The sequence below is a fragment of the Pleurodeles waltl genome, chromosome 11 (genome assembly GCF_031143425.1).
Source record: "Pleurodeles waltl isolate 20211129_DDA chromosome 11, aPleWal1.hap1.20221129, whole genome shotgun sequence".
NCBI lineage: Eukaryota > Metazoa > Chordata > Amphibia > Caudata > Salamandridae > Pleurodeles > Pleurodeles waltl.
Window position 1 is genome coordinate 29,477,700 of NC_090450.1, and position 22,708 is coordinate 29,500,407.

General features: G+C 45.8%; 1 protein-coding gene across 1 annotated transcript in view; it reads left to right on the top strand.

Moving 5' to 3' along the window:
* Nucleotides 1-22,149, top strand: part of LOC138265293 (cytochrome P450 2J5-like) — a 272,214-nt gene extending 250,065 nt beyond the window's left edge. Inside the window, exons 8-9 of the mRNA XM_069212899.1 lie at nt 500-641; nt 19,770-22,149. Coding sequence (XP_069069000.1) covers nt 500-641; nt 19,770-19,948 — 321 coding nt within the window. The 3' untranslated portion in view covers nt 19,949-22,149. The remainder of the gene's footprint in view (nt 1-499; nt 642-19,769) is intronic.
* Nucleotides 22,150-22,708: the final 559 nt, after the last annotated feature.

Genomic DNA, 22,708 nt, shown 5'->3' on the forward strand with positions numbered 1-22,708 from the left:
ATTCTGCCCTGAGTGGCATAATGTTCTAATAGCCTTAGAACCCGCCGTAGCGGGCTCTACCGGCTATTAAAGTCCCTCTCCCTTGTTAAATGCCCTCGCCTTCGGCTCGGGCATTTAACGCGGGGAGCGGGCCTTTAATAGCCTGTAGAGCCCGCTACGGCGGGTTCTAAGGCTATAATGTTTTAGTAAAGGAAGTTATTGCTTGACAGTGTTACTCATTATTACCAAATCCTTCTGTAGAAGGCAGTGGACTACTACCCTGCAACCATCTTCGGTCAGGTAGGTGGACCAAATTATTGGGAACCTGATTGATAGATTGAGAATCCAGTTGTGACCAGTCAGGATGTGACTATGATGGTCATGAGAAAAAAATAGATCACAGTAGTTTCAAGTGGGTACATGAAAAACAAATCTATCTGCTAACCATCTTGCATGGAAATAACAGTGGAAAATATATGAATGATCAGGATTATGATACCTGGTGTGATGTTTCTTGCAGGGTACCATTGTTATACCTAATCTACCTTCTGCCATGTTTGATCCTGAATGCTGGAAGACACCCCATCAGTTCAATCCAGCCAATTTCCTGGATAAGGAGGGACACTTTGTGACCAATGAAGCCTTCTTACCCTTTTCTGCAGGTACACCCAGTTAAAAAACAAAAAAGCTATGTTCAAAATACACAAAATAAATCTGTAATCTATAACTATTTACAGAGTAAGCAATAGTGGCTATGTAGGTATTGTTAAGGTGTTTTAAAAATAAATAAATAATGTTTTGTTGGTTTGGTAACAACTTTGGCACAGATTGGCAGATTTACACAAAATTTTGAACTTCTTGGTATGACTAGATCAGTTTCTGATCACTTATTTTGTGCCAATTGGTTAAATGGGGTGAAGTAAAAATAGATTTTTCCATTATAAATCATTTAGGATTGTTTGCTCTACTTCACTGAATTACACAAAACTTGACAGAATATTTTTGTAGTATGGTGTAACACCGTTTAGTAGTTCTTCAAATGTTTGTGTTACTAGAAGGTGCCTGTGGGCATTCAATTGTTAATGTTACATATATCTTGACTATCAATCTGCAATTTATGCACAGATCATATTCAAGGAGTAATAGTGGGTAGAAAACTGAACAAATGTGATTGGATCTAAAACCTTTCTTGTTGGCTACTTCAAAATGTGCAGATCCAGAGAGGATTCATTGAGGGATTTACACATTCTGGAGATCTGATTGGCTCCAAAGCCTGAACATTTTACTGAGGTATTATTATTTGGTGAGAGGGGATAGGAGCTATACACAAATCCTGTATTGTGGGTAAAAAATCTATAGGATAAACCTGCCGATCTTATCACAAAATGCATTTGAAAATCAGAAGTGAGTAAAGTGAAATATGACTGCTCTCTGTAACCATGTGGGAACTTTACTAACCGAGAATGAACAGGGAGGGGGGCATTTAAAAATCACAAACGTGCTATGGTAAGTGAGACATCAGAGACACAGAAAGAGAAAGAAAGTCTGAGTGAGAGAGAGCAAGATATTTAAGACATGGTAACTTGGCAATATAAATGTAAAAGGGAAAGCCAGATCCTTCCAAGAATTTGTCAGTGTTTATATATTTTCCGTTTAATTAGCAATACCCTCCTTCACAAAAACAATCCTTAAAGGCATTTTCCTCTTTCTATGAGTACTGCATAATGGGAGGCAGTGCTGCCTTGCGTTACTTCTGGTAAAAACTCGAAGCAAATACCTGTAAATCACAAATACATTTTTTGTGTTGCAGATCTTCCACTAAAGCACACCCACAACTCAAAATGTTAGTAAATATGCCCCACAATGTTTTAAAGCTATACATAGGATTAAACTACAGGAATAGTCTAGGAACAATGTTTGTGTACAGGTCGTCAGTGGAAAAGGAAAGCCACCCGACCATATCTAAAGTCCTCAATGCCTTCATCAAGAAAAGCAGGAATCTAAAATTGTGTTCTGAAGCCTCTACTTTAGACACAGCTCCAAAGTACGAGTGGTTAGTTTGTGCAATGGATGCTGGAAGTTTTTTTTGCTCAGTGGGCTCCTAGGGAGGAGTCTTGATCAGCTGAAGGCGGGCCTCACTGCCTTCTCTATGAAAGAACAGAGCTTTAAAGAGCTCTGTTCTTTCATGTACATATTTGTATTTGCACTGATACCATTCGGTCTCAGCACATGTACATATACATGCATGCTGTCCACACAAGCCTCATGCCCTCGCACAGCAATCTACTCAGGATATGGGCTTGCAAACACATTGGCCAAACACCATGTAGCTTCCAATTAGCTACTGTGTAATTGCCCAGTGTTCTGCTTGCAAGCCTTTTCTGTTTCTCCTATGTATGTTTTTCGTTAGGATGACCCCATGTCTTTGAGGCATATTCTTAGAAGTGGCTTATTGGCAAAGGTTGAAAGTTTAGGACAAATAATCCATTTTACAGACACAGGTGGTTGAGCAATACTTTAAAAGTAAGTAACTAGATGACCAACAAAAGTACATTTAAAAAAAAGTTTATGTTGTTTGGTTTGTATAATATGTAGAAGCAAATATTCATATCCAAATCTAGAAAACTGAGAGCTGCCTAAATAAATGGGGGAGGCCATATTTGTAAGTATCTTTGAAACTTGGCAAGGATTCATACGACTGTTTGTCTTAAAGGCCAAAGACACAGGGTAAAGTCTGAGCATTGTGGTTAAATAGAGTGATCCAGAGCCCTGTCCACATGGACTAGACTGTCTTAATACCAGGCAGGAGAACAGCACTGAACATCAGACGCTTGGCTAGTATTATGGGAGAGACAGAAAGCAGTGAGTAAAAAATAGCAATAGTGTTGTTGGACACAGAGGAAGCGTTTGATACTGGTGCATGGCAGTATCTATTCACAACTAACAAACAGATGAACAATGGGCTATTCTACAATAAAATATCATACCTAATACATTCTAAACCACTCGCTGCAGCACACACCAACGCCATGGTATCTGCAGGATGGGATTTAGAGAGGGTACAAGACAGGGGTTTTCTTTGTTGCCCCTACTGTTTGGACTTGCAGAGAAATTGGGTTGTTGGTTGAGTGGGATGTTAACCTTGCTCAAGCAACAGCCATAATCGCTTTCAGGGTAACTCACCAAACTCACTAAATTAAATTGTGCTTAACCCTCTGGCAGCTTGGCACAAAGCTGTCAAGTTTAACTTAGTAATATGTGATGGAACAACTAGTTCTTAAACAACTACTTGCCTAAACCACTACTGCTAAACAACTAAAAAGTCTCTACAACAAAGTACTGAACAACTACTGTCTAAACAACTATTTTGCCTGAATAACACTTGCCTGAACAACGAATTTTAAGGTAAGTTTTTCTTTTTTTTATGCTTTATTAGTTGTTTAGAATTTACATAAATATATATATATATATATATATATATATATATATATATATATATATATGAACATATATATATATATATATTTTAAAAGTTTATTAGTTGTCTAGAATTGAGATATATATATCTTGTTCAGGCAATCGTTATTCAGGCAAAATCGTCTGTATCAGACCCAGAGTCTGATACAAACAGTGGATTTGGCCCATTTGAGAAGGATTCAGGTGTGACTTAACCACATTTACAGTGAATTCCAGCAAATGCAGTAGGTCCATCATAGTCTGAAGGTGGGAGATAACAGCCAGGGTGAAGCCCGCTTTCAACAGCCAGATAAGGATAGGCTGATAACCCTAATCTCCGCAGATGAGCAACGACTGATGCCATTACCTTGGTGAACACCCGAGAGGTCTGTTAAGGCCATAGGGGAGCTCCATGAACTGAAAGTGCTCATAGCCTACCTTTTGCCACAGGTAACACCTGTGGGCAGGCAAGATGGGGATGTGGAAATATGTATCCTTTTTTGGGGGGGGGGAATCAAAAAGTATAACAACCACTGCCTACTTCTGATATCGGAACCCTCTCTATCGCTCCCTCGACCAAGAGAACTATAACTTCCTCTCATAGCAAACATAGATGATCCTCCATCAGCTTCTCATGAGATGGCAGTATAGGGGAGAGCGAGGGGGAGACTCGAAGGGGAGGGAGTAGCCCCTTTGAATGATCTGCATGACCCATTTGTCAGATGTAATGGACTACCAGTGGAGGAGATGATGCTGGATTCTCCTTCTAAATGGTCTTGCAAAACCAAACTGGTGAGCTTGGAAGCTGCAGCTGCCAAGGGTTTGTGGCAGACAGCTTCTAGCTACCTAACCCATGAAGTCGGAATGCACCACACCCAGGTCCTCGCAGAGCTTGAGGAGCTTGCACAGGACGGTAGCTGGCATAGGGCTGGTGTGGTGGCATGCCCCTTCTGTAGCCATGAAATGGGGGGGAAGCAGACTAGGGACGAGAAGTCACTGAGAGGCCCGAGGACTTGGCCATAGCCTGTGAGTTTTTGAAGCGCTCAAGTACCGAGTTTGCCTTTTCTCTAAATAGACGAGTCCTGTTGAAGGGCGTGTCCGTGAGGTTGGCCTGGATATCCCTGAAAAGCCAGATGTTCTCAACTAGGCTTGGTGTGTTAGAGCCACTGTTGAAACCGCACAGCCTACTGAGCCAGTCATGTCTAATCTGATGGTGAACTTTGCTGCATCACTCCTGTATTCCACTTCTTGGGAGAGGATAACTCGTGCCTCCTTCGGAACCTATGGCAGCACTTGCTTATCTGTATCCTAAACGTGTGGGATTAATGGCCCAAAAGGCATGTAGTTTTCCCGAAAGCAGTGCTAGGCTGGCGAAGAAAACATCTTCTTTCCCAAGGTATCCTGCCTTTTGGATTCCATGTCTGGGGGGCAAGAGGGAACGCATCAGCAGAAGTTGAGGCCTGGACCACCAATCTCTCATGGGTGGGGTGTTGGCTGAGGAAATTTGGGTCACCTGGGGTGGGGCAATGGCGGCGAGCAACTGGCCGGATCCCAGGAGCCCCTGTGCTGGGCTTGGACCAGGTTCTCAGCAGGACATCAGTCAGTGCTTCATTAAAGAAGAGGAGTGGTTCTGAAGAAGAAGCTCCAGGTGAAGCACTTCTGTCAATAGGTTAGTCTTGACCGCCACTGAGGGAAGTTCAGGGTCGAGGCCCTCTGCTTCCCTCTTCACCACCATCGCATATCATGCTCCCTAATCCGTAGCCACAATAGGGGGAGAAAGCAAACCAGTATCTGAAAATGTGTCCATACAACTGCCATTTCCAAGTTCCTCATGCCAGTCCAAAGATGTGCCTAACTGGTATTCTAAAGGATATAGGGACCCCTCTCAATCTTCCCCTACGCCTGGTTGCTCTGAAAAATGATCATGGAATGACCTAGGACCAATGGGCCCTGCTGGCATGGAGCGACAACGCTCTGATTCCAAGTCGTCAGGGATGAGAATGGGGCTAGTGCCTCTGGTGGGCATTGGTACCAGTGGAGAAGGTTGTGTGGGCATGACCAGTGCAAGTCTGGATCTGTGATCAGATCCAAGAGGGTCCACCAGAGCCAAGGCTGAAGCTGACAGCCCGGAACCTGATGGGGCCCTCTGACCCCACAGGACCCAAAGGGGTGCCGGTGGGGATGGCCCACTCAAAGAAGAGGTGCCTGGCATCAACAAACTCCCTTACCTGAGATGGGGGTCTCTTTGGCTCCTGGAAATGGTAGGCGGCTCAAAGTCAGACCTGGAAACGTCTCCGCAGAACTTGCCTAGAACGCCGATGTTCCATAGGCATCACATCAGCCGAGGGATGAGGAGAAGTCGAAGCATGCTTCAACTTCTTGTGCTTTTTGACCCTCTTCCCTGAGTGGGCTGATGACCAGCAGTGGTACGAAGAGGACTTGGGTCTCATGGAGTGGTCCAGCAGCCTCATACTCGATCTGGATTGTGTCCTTCGTGGTGTCCAATGAACCACTTGGAGTTGTGGTCACGCTCAGGGCACCACAAACAGTACAAATGGAGGTCTGTTACTACAATGGCACAATGACAGGCGCCACACAGCTTAAAATCAGCCTTCCTAAAAGACATCCTTGACACACTTTGAAAAACAATCGACAAAAAGTAAAAAAAAAAAAAACTGTCAGAAAGAGACAGAGGGGTAGCTCTTTCTGAGATCTGTGCTAATTGGTGCAGAAAGAAAATAACTGACGTCCGCGCACCTGGGTGACCACGATGTCACTTCCAGCGCTAACGACGGTGACGACACCAAACTGAACCAAACAAAGCCACCCATCGGCATGGAACGGTACTGATCAGGCAAAAATCTTTCAGATCCAGTGTGATACCTGGGAAATTGAAAGGTGAGGAATCTGCAGCTAGAAATCTCTATCAGATATATTTTTTAAGTCATATTTTAGCTGTGGCCTGTTAAGTTTGAAGGGGTTTAGGGTGGGACGTTAAGTAATAATTACTTACCAATTATTCATTTTTTGTAAAATATTGAATTGAATTAAAATGATGTAAATTGTTTAATAATCATTTTTTTATTTTATATAGAAGTAAGGGGTTGTTTGGTTTATAGGGGTAAAGGATGGGTAGTTAATTAAGTAATACCTGATTATTAATTAATAATTGTTGGAAAGGGCAGGTAAGTACCTACAGTTAGCAACATGCCACTAACCTCCACTTAGGTCTAGTTAGGTCTCAGTAAATGAAACCCAGCTCAACCCTTGGTAGCTTGGCAATGAGCGACAAGGCTTAATTTAGGAGACAAGTGTGTAAAGCATTTAAAACACACAACACAATAAATGTCCAACACCAATTTATCAAAATAAATTATAGTTTTATCTTTACAATGACACCAAAATAATTAAAATGAGATAAGGAGAACTGGAGATATGATTTTTTAAAGAATTAAAGTTTTCAAGCGCATAGAAGCAACTTGCGCTCAAAGGGTTAAAAAAGGTCACACTGGAAAGGGACAAAGTCCAGAGTTCAGGCCATCTACAAGGTAACACTGTCACACTTACTTTCAGAAGTGTTTCTTTGAATCAGGAAAGTGCTCCACAGCACCAGCCAAGGGTTCAGAGGCTCTGGTTTGCTTCTTGAGGTCTGGGACTACAACTCCCACAACACACCTCTTCAACTTTTGGAGTTGCTTCGAACATCTTCAAACTTCTGGATCTTCTTCCAGAGGTCCCTTTTGGGTCCTTGAAGTGTCAACAACTTGATCCAAGGTGCCTGAAGCTCGGAGTTGCTTCTTGGGAGTTGTGACTACAATACCCTGAATGCACTTGGTCAGAATCCTCAAATAGCCACTGGACGCTGGTCAGCTGGGCTCTGTTTGCCAGACTTGATGCAGGGGACTCTGGGCAGCTCCTTTGTACCTGGTGCAAACAGGGAGTCCCGTCTTGAAGCAGTAGAAGACAGGCAAAGTCCTTTTAGTGGTGAAGCCCGAGCTTGCAGCTGGTGCAGTTCTTCAGAGTGCAGTGTCCACGTGCAGGTCAGGGGTTCAGCAGGCCTGTCCTTCTTCTTCTTTGTCTTGTTCCTTGTAGGGATCTGAGGTGTGGGTGCAGCTCTGCCAAATTTATCCTTGCTCCTCGTTGAAAAACAGTGGGTCCTGGGTATCCAATCAGAGGCAGGCTCCTTCCCCCTTTGCTGACCACTTCCTGGGAAGTGTGGCAAGAATCAATCCCAGGGAGCAATATTCCTCAAAAGTCCAACATGGCTGAAAGTGATTTTTGGAGGTAAGAACTGGCTGAGCCCACCCACTGGTGTGGCTAAAAATCCTAAACACACCCCTCTCATGCCCTCTCCTAATATAATCAAGAGGGCACCTAATTGTCAGGGGTTGCAGGATATGAGGGAGGTGCTGGGCTGCTCCAAATGCCCTTCCATGCCTTTGAAGACCAGTTTGGCCACCATCCCTTTTCCTGCTTCCCCATCTGCTGAGGCAGATCTCCTCCCCCAGGCACATCCTGTGTGTTCAGCCCAGGACACTTCATATCTCTCCAAGGCAACATGGCCAGGCTGCTAGAGGCTGGCCAATCAGTGAAGGGCACTACAGAGCTGAAGTTAGCAACTTTGAGGTAGAGTTTTAAAACGCTTTACCTGAGCTAGATATATTAAATCCACCAATTGAAAGTTGTGGGATTTATTATAACAATTAATTTGATACCAAACTCAAGGTATCTGACACTTAAGGGGACTTTATTAATTAAAATAAAGCCTCCCCATTTTAGCCTATGGAGGCCATTTACTACAGTGAGGGGAAAACAAATGTGTCTATTTTACCTCACCAGGGATTATACAACTATTTTATAAGGTCCCTGATTATAGTTACATGGCACCCAACCCTAGGGGCACATAGGGCTCACCATAGGGGTGACATATGTAAAAATAATTTCCAATAATTCTAAAGTCGAATTTGCATACAACTAACAACATGGGAGGAGCAAGTTTTGGCAATCATGCATACTGAGGGCCTGGTAGGAGTAGCAGGAGGACTGGACTCTGGTAAGTCAAATCTTCACTACTTTATCCCCTACTCTACCTGCATGCCATCACAAACAACAACCCCTACTCACACCCCCATCACCCCACCACCTCACACATACCCCACCATCACAACCCACCCATCCCAATACCAAGCCCTGCATGTAACAACAATGCATGGACACCACTCACAGACCTGCATGGACACCCATCACCACAGTATGTACACTAGTGACAAACAAATCACAACTCACAAAAGCCAAAGCTGCCTTGCTAATAACAGCCATAGAGGAAAACATATCCATGCACAAGATGGCACACGCAGAAACAATAACACTGCATTTACATCCCCACAGGACCCCCACTCAACGTCACCGGAGAGGAGGTGCCAGCCACATCCAGTCCCCCCCCCCAGAAGAGGTCCACAGTGATGACTGCAGCTCTGCACGCCTGGATCACGGTGACCAACCTGGACCATCAGGGACCTCTGGACAGTCGGTGACCCAGGCACAGTCCTAACCCACCACAGCGCCTCCCCACTCATGAAACACCACCAAAGCACCCACCCAGTGGGCCCATCCTTCTGTCCCGAAGACACGTCAATCAGCAGTGTGTCCACCACAACAAGGACCCCAGCCAACTCCACAAACACAGGATGATCAGGGACCTGTGGTCAGTGGCAGTGGGCACACGGTTCAGGGGACAGAGGCACAGAACAACAGAGAAGCTGGGAGGACTGCTGTGTGATGGGGGAGGACAGGCCCAGGGAACCTACTCTCCACGAGGCACTCGCCACCATCCTGGGATCATACCACCATTCCCAGGAGACCATGGGCCAGATACTGGCCAAGTTGCAGGAGACCCAGCGGCTGCAGGAGAGACAGTACCTGGGGATCAGGAAGGACCTGAGGGATATCCACACCACCCTGGTCACCATTGCAAGGGTGCTGGCAGACATGGCCAACACCATGATGGAGGCAGTGGCACACCAACAGGCCCCTGACACTAGCCAAACTAAAGAACAGCACTCCACCTCCGCCGACGCTAGTGGACAGAAGGCTTCGCCACAGGAACAAAAGGCCACCAGCACCCCACCCCCTGCAGAAGGAGAACCACCCTGCAAATGGTCCCTGCGATCCAGGCAGAAGCCAGAGAACATTGCCAAGACCCCCGCCAGGAAATAAGACTCTCCTGATTGTCACCCTTGTATCCCACTCTGTCACCCTGTCCACCTTGAACTGCCATTGCTTCCCTTCCTATGCCCCCTTGGACAATGCACCTGTGATACAAACCGATTGGACTCTACCCTGGACTTTTCTCATCAGCAACCCAGCTCATTTCAATACCCCCCCCCCCCCACTTATTAGCACCTAAGAAAACACCCTTGGCACAAAATCAAATGTGGAGTCTTTCAATTGTTTGACAAATGTATTAGTTTCACAAACTGTAAGCATTGCAATTCAAATGTACTGTAATATTTACATAGGTATGACCTGTAGTGGGCAGCAGTAAACACACCAGGAGCCAGAGAAGGGCACAGAGATCTGAAAATAGAGATGCCAAAGGGTACAGTAAGTGTCCATAGAAATAGGGAATTCAGGCTTCCATGTTCAATGTCCAACACAAAACTGCAATGGAAGGTGAAGTTACAGTATCTTACCTGTGTGTCACTGGAAGTACTGCTGAATTAGTGTAGTTCTGTTGTCCACATCTTCTTTCTCTGCCGCCTCTTCAGCACTGTCCACAGGCTCCACCATTGCCACACGACCATCTCCAGGATCATCCTCCAGCAGAAAAGGCACCTGGTATCTCGAGGCCAAGTTGTGCAACATGCAACGATGATATGGCACACCTTCTTGGGTGAGTAGTACAGTGATCCAACTGTCAGACGGAGGCACCGGAATCTGGCCTTCTTGAGCCCAAAGGTTCTCTCAATTATCCTCCTTGTTCGCCCATGTACCTCATTGTAACGTTCCTCTGCCCTTGTCTTGTCATTCCTCACTGGGGACAGTAGCCATGAGAGGTTGGGGGAACCAGAGTCACCTGCAAATATCGAGGGATACCTGTTAGCCACACACTCACCCTTAGGGCCAAACCTACACCCATATACCTACATCAACTGGGTGGGGACCATGGGCTCACCTATTAGCCACACCTGGTGCCTCTGGAGCTGAGACATCACATATGGGATGCTGCTATTCCTCAAGATAAAGGCATCATGCACAGAGCCAGGATACTTGGCATTGACATGGGAGATGTACTGGTCCGCCAACCACACCATCTGCACATTCAGAGAGTGAAAGCTTTTTCTATTTCTGAAAACTTATTTCTCCGGGGTGGGGGGACAAATGCAATATGTGTACCATCAATGGCCCCAATGATGTTGGGGATATGTCCCAGTGCATAGAAGTCAGCATTCACTGTGGCCAAATCCTCCACCTGGGAGAATACGATGTATCTGGGCATGTGTTTCAGCAGGGCATACAACACTCTGGTCAGCACGTTTGAGAACATAGGCTGTGACATCCCCGATGCCATGGCCACTGTCGCTTGGAAGGAACCACTTGCAGGAAATGGAGCACTGACAGGACCTGCACTAGAGAGGGGATACCTGTGGGGTGGCGGATAGCTGAGATCAGGTCTGGCTCCAATTGGGCACACAGTTCTTGGATTGTCGCCCTATCAAGTCTGTAGGTCAGGTTAATATGCCTGTCCTCCATTGTCGCCAGGTCCACCAGGGGTCTGTACACGGGGGATGTGTCCATCTCCTATTCATCCTCAGCGGTTGAACTCTAGGGTGAAAAACGGTGAGCATAAGGTCATATTCACACATATTTCAACATTAATATGCAATTTTTGCTTTATAGAAACAGTATGTGAACTCGTAAGTCAGTTGATGTGCCAATGTTTGCTGTGACGCAGTTAGGTTCCATGGCCTGGTTCCCCCTGAAATGGCGGCTGCCTGACCTGTGAGGAGGGACAAGTGGAAATGAGGTAATTCCTCTGCCGTTGTGCATTGGTTATCAATGGGCCCCATGGGCTCCAGGAGCCAATAGCGATGTACGCCGGCGGTGACGGTACGCACCGCCGTGGACGTGACCCCCATTTTCTATCTGTGCACTCACTTGCTACCTGACCTTCAACAGGAGAGGACCTACACTGCAAGTGCTGCTGTGACCTGTGTCTAGAAGCGACAATGGCTCGGGTGTCTGGGGAAAGGGCCCCTGCCTTCACTTCGGAGGAGTTGGAGAGACTAGTGGATGGGATCCTACCCCAGTACACTTTACTCTATGGTCCTCCAGACAAACAGGTGACTACACTGTGAGCATGATGCATGGCCATGAATGTATGGATTGCTGTGTATGTAAGCCTTGTGTAGGGGAGGTCTGAGGGATCCTGGGCAGAGGGCTGCATGAATAATGGGCAATGTATGTGCGTAAGGGGATGGGGGGGATATGTTGGGCCATGAGTATAACAGTCCAGACGGTATGACTAATTCCTTTTCTGCAGTTTTTTTCCAGCAGGTCAGCGCCCATCAGAAAAAGGGTATTTGGTGTGCCAACGCCAAGTAGGTGTGGACCCTGGGGGTCTTTGACAGATGGAGCACCAACTGCTGCAAAAGGTGGGAGTACCTGCGTCGCTGGGCAAGGAAGACGGCGGAGGCGCAGATGGGGCTGGCCTCCCAACGAGGAAGGGGTGCCTGTCATACCCTGACCCTCCTGATGTTCTGCATCCTGGCGGTGGCCTATCTGGAGTTGGATGGGCGCTTGAAGGCATCACAGCAGCCACAAGGGGGTGAGTACAGATTCTGAATCATGCCTTTGCGCGCGTTAAGGTATTACCGCGGTGGAGGATGTGGGCTGTGGATGCCCCTAGGCCAGGGCGAACATGGCAGGGTATGTTCAATGATGGGCAAGTTCAGATGCACTCCAACCCCAATAATGTTAGGGGCATCTACTACTGGGCAGGGTCCTGTGCGTTTCAGGTGTGCCGCTAATGGAGTTAGGCATTGTGTCCCCAGGGCTGGTGACTAGCATTGCAACTGGTAGTGCATGGCCTAGTGGATAGGGCTGTTCCCTATGAGTTGTGTACGCCAGCGGTAGTGTTTTTTGCTGGCATTGACCAAGTGTATCCTCTGTCTCTCCTCCCCCTTTTTGTTTTGTCACCCTGTCCTTGTGTGCATTAGCATCATCTGGCGGAGGAGCAGAGGCAACAGCGACAGAGGGAGCTGCATCCCACATGGGCCTGGAGGCCGAATCCACTGATGGTGAGGGCACCAGTGGGACGGAGGGCGAGGGAAGCACCACGACGGAGACAGGAGGGGACAGTACCGACAGCGACACCTCCTCCGATGGCAGCTACCTGGCATTGGCGGACACCTCTGTGGCTACCCCAACTACAGGTATAACCGCCACCCCGTACCAGCACCGCCCTCCGAGCAGCCCCTCAGCATGTTTCCCATGCCCGCTCACCCAGGAGGGTAGGCACCTCCTTCGCCCCAGGCACCTCAAGCCCTGCTCCAGTCAGCCTTGCTGCCCTCAGTGAGGATGCTATTGATCTTCTGAGATCCCTCACTGTTGGGCAGTCAACCATACTGAATGCCTTCCAGGGTGTAGCAGGGCATTTGTAACAAACAAATGCATACCTGGAGGGCATTCACTCTGGTGTGGCAGCCCTACGGAGAGCATTACAGGCTCTGGCCAACGCACTGATGGCAGCCATTGTCGCTGTCTCCAGCCTCCCCCCTCCAACTTCCTCTACCCAGTCCCAATCCTCTCAACCCCAGCCTATCCCAAACACACCTTCAGACCAGCAATCACCCAAATCAACACACAAAAGTGGCTCAGGCAAACACAAGCACCACACTTCATCTCACAGGCACTCACACAAGCACCATCCAGATGCAGACACACCAACATCCACTGCCTCCACTGTGTCCCCCTCCTCCTCTTCGTCCACCTCCCTCCCAGTAGCATCTCCACTCACACCTGCGTGCACTACATCCTCATCCACTACCTCCAGCACACCTATCACTACACGCCCCTCACTGGCAGTCACCACCCCCACATCCATGCACACATCCCCTGTGTCCTCTCCCGCTGTGTCTGTGACCCCTCCTCCCAAAGTACACAAACGCAAGCACACAGATACCCAACAGCCATCCACCTCACAACAGCATCCAGCCCATGCACCTGCACCCAAACTCAGCAGACTGACATCTCCTACAACCACTCCCTCTTCCTCCACTCTGAAACCTTCACCCTCTTCCCACCCCAGTGTCCCTAAGAAGCTTTTCCTCACCACCCTTGACCTATTCCCCACCCCTCCCCCATCCTTCACTTCGGGCCAGGGTGGCGAGAACTCAGCCCAGCACCTCAGCCACCCAGTCTATGGCCACTGTGGTTTCTGCAGCTACTGCAGGTCTGAGAGGCTCCAAGAAGGCACCTGTCAGCCCAGCCAGTGTGCCAGCACCACCTTCCAAGGCCAAGAAGGGTCCGCCTCTTAGCAAGGGCAAGAAGGGGACACCAGCCAGCAAGGGGAAGGAGGCACCACCAGCCAGCAAGGGCAAAAAAAAGACACCAGCTGGCAGAAGCAAAGAGGCACCACTATCTGCCAGGGGGAGGAAGGGGAACACAACACCAGCCATTGCACTTCAGCCGTCCGCTTCTGCAGGTGAAGGCCTGGAGGCTACCACCACCACTGACAGCGCCGCCACCTGCCCCGCAGCCAGCTTCAGCATATGCACCGCGTCAACAGCACCACTGCCAGCAGCAGCAGCCCCAGTGGGCAGCCGTCCGGAGCTGCAGATGAAGGCCTGGAGGCTACCACCACCACTGCTAGCACCGCCACCTGCACCGCTGCCAGCAGCACCACTGCCAGCAGCTGCAGCCCCAGTGGGCAGCCGTCGAAGGCTGCAGGTGAAAGCCTGGAGGCTACCACCACCACTGCCAGCACCGCCACCTGCAGCGCAACTGGCATCCACTGAGCAGTCGTCACCGCCTGAGAGCAGTGTGTAGTGGTGACTACATGGGCTGCAGTGCACCCTGGCCCCTGCAACACTTGTCGGTGTGACACACAGATGAGAGACTGTGACCTTGCCCCAACCAGGATGAAGCACACTGGGCACAAGGCCCCCTCCAGAACCAATGGAAGAAGACATCCACTCAGCCCCTCCTTGCCAGGATGAAGCACACTGGGCACAAGGCCCCCTCCAGAAGCAATGGAAGAAGCCATCTGCTCAGCCCCTCCTTGCCAGGATGGAGCACACTGGGCACAAGGCTCCCTCCAGAACCAGTGGACGAAGGCATCCACTCAGCCCCTCCTTGCCAGGATGAAGCACACTGGGCACAATGCCCCTCCAGAACCACAGGAAGAAAACATCCACCCAGCCCCTCCTTGCCAGGATGAAGCACACTGGGCACAAGGCCCCCTCCAGAACCAGTGGAAGAAGCCATCCACTCAGCCCCTCCTTGCCAGGATGAAGCACACTGGGCACAAGGCCCCCTTCAGAACCAGTGGAAGAAGCCATCCACTCAGCCCCTCCTTGCCAGGATGAAGCACACTGGGCACAAGGCCCCCTCCAGAACCAATGGAAGACAACATCCTCTAGACGGACTATGGCTTTGCATTCCCCAGGACCAAGCAGTGGGCAAACCACACACTTGAGAGACTGTGGCCTTGCACGCCCCAGGACCAAGCAGTGGGCAAACCACCCACTTGAGAGACTGTGGCTTTGCACTCCCCAGGACCAAGCAGTGGGCATGGAGCCCCCTCCAGGCCAGTGGAGTTGTACCATCTTCCCGCTGAGGTGACCCCCCATTCTCTGTCCCCCTGAGGTGCCTGTGTGTTTTCGACCTAATTCCCCTGCAGTGTTCTCTCCGTATTGAGGCAGGAGTCAAGTGTGGCCTTGGCCTATGTGTTTTGGCCCAGTGGGCCACGGACATTTTGGAGTGGGCATTGTCCCTCCTTTTGTGTATATTGTATGTATTGTACATACTGTTTATTGATTTGAGTACGTATTTATCTAAAACTGTACTATTACGCTTATTTTACTCCATTCCTTTTGTCCTTGCATTATTCCTGATGGTTATGGGGTGTATATGTAATGTTGTTGCATCTGTTTGTGTGTATGGTGTTGGGGGAGGGAGTGGGGGTGTTGTGTGTTGCGTGTGTGTGTCAGTCTCTTTTTCCTCCCCCTTCTCCCTTGTGTGCTAGGTGCAGTACTCACCGTGGTCGTCTTCACCGGCATTCGTGTTCCTGGTGTGTGAGAAGGTACACCAGCAATGGGAAAAAGTGCAGCTCGGGCTCCATGGTGTCGTGGTTCGTCCTTGAGTGTCGAGAGGTGAGTCGTTTCCCTTCAGTGTTCTGTTTCCTCTGTGCTTTTGATGGCATTGGTACCGCCCCGGAAATGCTGGCGGATAGGTGTGTTGTAATGCAGTGGGCGGTATATTGTCTTCTGCCTGGCTGTTGGCGGTTACCGCCGCAGTGATTGTTGCTACCGCTGTGGTGATTGGTGTGTTAAAGTGGCTGTTTGTGTTGGCTGTTTACGCCGTGGTCATGATTCCAATTTTTTTACCGCCGGCCTGTTGGCGGTGTTACCAACGCTTTATCACCGACCGCCAGGGTTGTAATGAGGGCCTATGTTATGTGTTTTAAGTGAACTACTTTCTTTACTGCTGCCCAGACTGGATAGGAAATAGTAAGTTTTACCCCTCCAGAATGTAATGCTTTCCCTACGATGCACAGACTAGAGTAAGAGTAGTAAATTTGATCCCTCTGGAGTCCAACGCTTTCCCTACTGTTGCATGGACTGGAATGGATTAGTAAATCTTACTCTTCTGGAGTCCAACGCTTTACCCTACTGTTGCACAGACTGGAGTGGGAATACTAAATTTTACCCTTCAGAGTCCACCACTTTCCCTACTGTTCCACAGACTGGAGTGGGAATACTAAATTTCACCCCTACAAAGTATAATGTTATTAAAACCAGACCTTATTACATTAATTAATCTTGTTTAAATTTAGGTAATATTATGATTTCATTAAAAATCACACTCCTTCCGACAGGAAAATACTGTATGCCTGTTTTGAAAGTGTTTAAACACAGGCACTTGTCCTGCCCCTGTGTTTACACCCTTTGAAATCAGGCGTACAGCATTTTCCTGTGGGAAGGAAAGTGCTTTGGATTCGTAGCGGGTGTCCGTTTCCCACACGCTGGGGCCGCACAGTCAGGGTCTTTCTGAATGGAGCTTTGGTGGGATGGATTAATTACAAAAGCATGATCCGCCTGCAGGTGTGTATGCAGAAAAAAAGTACTGAGTTATTCAAAACAAGGATTGCAAAGATGACTATGGGTGTGCTTGGGCCACCCTGTCAGGGCTGAGGGCTTCCTGAACAGAACTTTGATGATATACATAGATATATATATATTAGAAACACAATTAGTAAAAGTATTTTTATATATATATATATATATTTTTACATGTGTGTTTTTATTTTTATTATTTTGGTAAATTATTTGGGGGCATATTACGAGTTTAGGGGGTCCCAGTGCAGGACCGCCAAACTTGCCTGAAGGACACCACCGCTATGGCGTGGGCATCCCCCCTGCCCTATTACAAAGTTTCCGCCAGCCTGACCTTTTTGACTGGTGGAAACTTTAAAATAGAGCATTCCTGGTGGTCAGACCAGCGGGAACAGTGCTACGAGATAGCACTCGGCTCCCTTAAGGGAGCTGAGTTCCATCTCATAGCACAGAGGGGGAACCCACCATGAAAAGCCTGGCAGACAACAAGGTTGGAATCAGCCGGGCGGTGCTGAGTTTAGTGCCGCCCTGGCTGATTTCAACCAGGACCACCGTCAGCCCATCGGGATCTTTGATCCTGGCTGGGGCGATGGTCTTAAGGTGGATTTGCCCACCAAACTCGTAATGTGGCAATAAGACCACCACAGCCACGGTGGTCTGGTCACCACCACAAGGCTGGCGGTCTTGTGACTGCCAGTCTTGCAATGAGGCCCTTAATGTTTTGTATTTGATTTTGTTACATGTTTTATACATTTATGTATAAAAATACATTGCCTCCAATAACTCTGTTCAACCTCGCAATCACTCTCCGTGGCCTTGCATTAGCACTCTGCTCAACTTTGTAATGGCTTCCCCCGTCCTTGCATATCATAGTGGGAAAGAAACTAGCGGCACAACTCTCAACGCAAGAATCAAATTTCTCTATTTGTAATCCGAAGTGCCAAATGCATTACAAACAAGAATAAAAATGTTTCGGCCATAGTCTTCTATAGGGTCATCGAGTTCCAGTGTGCAGAGCATGGCATTTAAAGGGAAACAAATCCCTATTCCACCACCATTAAAATAAACAACTACACTGCTCAAAGGCTATCTGTTTCTTTACATGGCACCTGCCATGTTGAAATGCTACACATCACTGATTAACAACATTCAGTTGTAAAGTACCACAACATGATCCATGTCATAAGGTATAAAAACAGATGCCACTGTAATTTTATAAGCCTCATATGTAAGCTCGAAAGAACATATTCCATTTTTTGCATCAGCAAATCAAAACATAATTGTTAAACATAAAGCTGAATTCCAATCACACCGTTGTTCCCTACATAAGCATAAGTGCATCTATGGCAGCAACACCAATTCAGGTGCCTGGTCTCATGTAGGGCTCAAAACACATATCTAACTAGTAAAGAACTCAGCATTCCTTATGAGAACATGAAATACAGAAGCAACCACAATAGCTCCCTAAACAAGGTGCAGATCTGCAGGAAGAGCTTTTAAGACACATTAGTCTTTGTGGGAATGTATTCTATTCCTCATCCATAATACATTTCGATCAAAAATATATGATTGTGCATCAAGATTGCTTGGAGCACATCAGACTGCATGCAATACATCAACAAATCTATTGATCATAAAGTGCAATAAAATACATGAATATGCTTTCTATAGCAGTAAATTGGAAAAAAATACAAAACATATAATGTAAAATATAAGATTTAATAATAGTGGTATATTGTATATAAGTATGTATAAACACACATGCATATGCATTTATGTGTGTATGTTTTTTGTAAGTATATATTGATCTTTAATAGTAAATGTTACATTTATTTAATGTACTTTATATTAATGCTATGTGTTAAAATATTTAACATTTACTGTTTCAAACTGCAAATATATGGAAAAACGCTATTTTTGGCTTATTGTGTACGATATTAGTGCGAAACAATATTTTTTTTCAATATTTTTTATTTACCATTATTAATATGGGGAAATTATGTTTGTGTCAATTATTTTATCGATACAATATTTGTGTATCACAATATTTTTAGACTCAATGTTATGTCACTGATCTGGCATGCCAGAGGGGTCTTGAGGAGTATGAAAGATATATAGTATGGCCTCCAAAACGGCCTGCTGCGGTATCGCCAATGCCCGGGAGACTTGGGGCACACAGGAATAAACTTCAGAATTGTCTCCTCCATGAGAGATCGAGAGCAAGATAGATTGGCACATTTACACCCTGGTGACTTATTTTCCAAAGCCAGAATGAAGCCCACAGAGAGCCACCCAGGGTAACCTTTGTAAAGTGTACAATCCAGTCTGGCAGCTGTGGACTATTGTAAAAGTGAGGAATCAGCAGTTAGAAGTATCGATCAGAAAGGTTAACAGAGAAATGGAATTACAGGCGCAGGGTTAACCATCAGTGATTATAGAATGTGTTGCTTCACTCAGCTCTAAATTGGTGGGCAACCAATATCTTAAAAATGTCAAGTAAAACTTATGTTTCTTTTGCCACCCTGGAGTACTGGATCTTCATGGGCCCTTATTTCAAAATAGTCTATTTGAGCTCAAACTATTTTGGTTCCTTGGAAATATATGGCTTTCTCTGGGCTGATAGCTTACACCTGGGACTACTCAACAACTTTCCAACACCAGTATATCTTGAACCAATGGTCACAGTCAGAAATGCCTTTCAATATTGACTTACTCTTAGCTATGTGAAACCAAAGGAACATTAAGGCACAACATGTTGCAGAATTCAAAATCCTTATTTTCCCAAAACCTACATTGAGCTGTTAATTTGCATTATTTAGGTCCCAGATTGGACATTTAAAATTATCCTGATTTTAGATCTTTAGATTCCAGAAATTTTACATAATAATTTCTCCTAGTTCTTAATTGATGTTCTTCATCCCATAATCTTAGGTAGATTGCTTCTTCAATATTACACTGAATAATACATTCTTTAACTCATTTGTTGTCTTCTAACAGGACATCGTATGTGTCTGGGGGAACGGCTTGCCAGGACTGAGATTTTCATCTTCTTCACCAGTCTGCTCCGGGCCTTCACCTTCAGGATCCCGGAGGGGGTGATGGATATCAACATGGGCTACATGCCAGGTGCTATACTGAAGCCATACCCCTATAAGATTTGCGCCATACCCCACTAAGAAGTGGGGGATCCTGAAGGATTCATGAATTCCCTAAAACAGGAACAGTTTATGAAAACTAGTATGTCTCGAACGGGGCAAACGCTCCTGCAAAAATATATAGCCAAAAAGGTTACTTACCCTTGATAAAAAAAAGTCTGATGTTTACTCCTTTTTCTCACTGATTAGATCTGCAAAGGGTCCTTGTTGAGAGAAATATACACAGGTCTAGATATGGAAAATGTTCAATGCTCTCAGTCAAGCACCAGCCCATGTAATACTCAAATGAATTCATAGAGCTGTATGAAGCAGTGAAGGCCTATCCATCCCAAGTCAAGCAAAATCCCCAAAATAACTCCTACAACTCTGATGTTGTTTCCACCTCAAATCTCTACACACCACATGGGAAAAGTAACTGAAGAAAAGCAAAAAAACAAATGTATCATAAAATATTAGCATCAAGCATAATTCTCAGAGGGGTAATCTCTAATATAATAAAGTATTGATCAATCAAAAACACAATTTCCAAGGACAAGTATCTTGCTCCAATGAAGTCTGTTTCCTGCTACCTCATCTACAGAAAGATCCCTCAAACATCAATGTACGCTATGGGGGAGTGTCTGAGAACATCAATGAGACCAGCCATTCTGCTAAACTATTAATTGACAATGAATTCCTTGCTGAAACAAATGCTTCTGAGTCCAGGTAGTGGTGGTTTTGAATTTGTGGAATAACTGAACCCCACATATCGTTCTCTCAAATATCCAGTGCTGAAAGGTCCTCCAAATAGGTTTTATCTCTGCCTTAGTTAGGGGGCACCCTGCTATAACCAGGCATATATTTTCTTAGATGACTGCCACACAAGACAATCTACTCAGACATTAACTGCTTGTCAAACAGCCATTTCAACACAATGAAGTTCTTCGATTGTGATCAAAGCTGTTATAGAACCCTTTCCTATCCTGAAGGTGTACAGGATTTCATCAGAAAAGGGTAGACATAGCTCCAGTGGTGGCAAACTTGGAGTAGATGTACGAGATGAGGTTTTCCCAATGTTTTCCTACTGGCGAAAAATGGAAAAGAACAAAAGTTCATACGCACATCAGGCTCTATTTCTCCAGTGCATAACTGCACAGAATAAACATTTAAGCATGGGAAAATGGGATTCCAGGGATTATGCCCATTACATTCCAAGTTATATGTCTGCAGTGTGCTTCTGCATCCTTCTGGACATGCCACTAGCAATATTGTGAATGTAAAGCCCGAAAGTACTTTCAACAGAGAAAGAAAATCTCTGAATGCATGGCTGCACTTTTTTGTGTGTCAATTGGGCCCCAATAATCTAAAGTGCATCGTCCCCTTAAACAGACAAATGATCTACATTTTCCAAGCTGCACACTGATTTTATTGTATAGTTCGGCACAGCTTGCAAGATAATTGTGCAGTTGATCTACAACTATACTTTTAGTGATATTCACCAAGAAAGTGAAAATAGGTATAAAACTCACAACTAGTTATGGATCAAAAAAATTGTTTTTCATTAGTTGTGTTACCATCACACTTTTTGAAACAGGCGAATCACATTCCTGTTGTCAAAACACATTCATCAAATTAATATTATCCTCAAATAAATGATCAATATGTTCTATGAGAATAGCATTTGATTCTGATAGAAAATAGTATGGCCAAATCAGTGCTTCCCAAATTTTTAGAACCATAACTCAATGTTTTAGAACAGCAAACTTTAGTGATCAACCTAGTTTTAATTGATATGATGTGGGGAGATGTTTTAATGTAATAACAGCATTTATTTATAAACATCACAACCTTAAACACAGCTGTTGATATCAGACTGTGGCTAAGATATTAATCTGCCCATCAAAGATAGTGAAATGTGCTGGAGTCTGAAGCAGGGCCACTTGTAGAGTGGGATGCTAGCCGTGGTATCTGCACTGCAGGGGCCGCAAGTGATATTTAGCTCAGGTAACTATACCTGCTAAATTTCTATGGTTTTGTGTGTGTAAAATCTGAAACTGACTATAACGTTCCTTTGTTTTTTTCAGTGAATTTCTAAGTTTATTTTCAATTCTTTTTCCTAACTATGATGTCTCTGCGACCTTAATTTTTTATATAAATTGTACTACAATTTGAGCCGTAAGTTAAATTTGGTAAAATACATTTTCACATGTTTAATAAATACATTTTATTCACACATTCATTCATTCCATATGTTTTAAAAATAAAAAATAAATAAAAATTAAGGTAAGGTAACTTATGCAGTCTTTCTATAAATGCAATACACCAAGTCTTTCTTTTTTTATTCATTTTATGAACCTGCAGATTCATCCCGAATCCTCGGACAAATAAGGGGTCTGCAGTTGTACTGTGGGATTATCTGTAGCAGATCCACAGATCTGTTCCAATGAAAAGCACATATTCAATACTAAAACTACAACACATTTAATACAAACATATGCTATTACAATTTCTAAAAGTGTATCACTGCCTCTGGGTTTGTGGGTGGGTGTGAGTTACTGTGTGGGTGTGTGAGTGGCTGTAAGTGTGTGTGAGTGTGTGTGTGAGTGGTTGTGTGAGTGTGTAAGTAGTTCTGTGAGTGGATAAGTGGATGTGTGAGTGGCTGTGGGGGTCTGTAATGGTGTGTGTGAGTGGTTTTGTGGGTTGGTAAGTAGCTGTGCGAGTGGTTGTATGGGTGTGTGAGTGGGTGTGTGAGTGGTTATGTGGGTGTGTAAGTGAGTGTGTGAATGGGTGTGAGTGTATGTA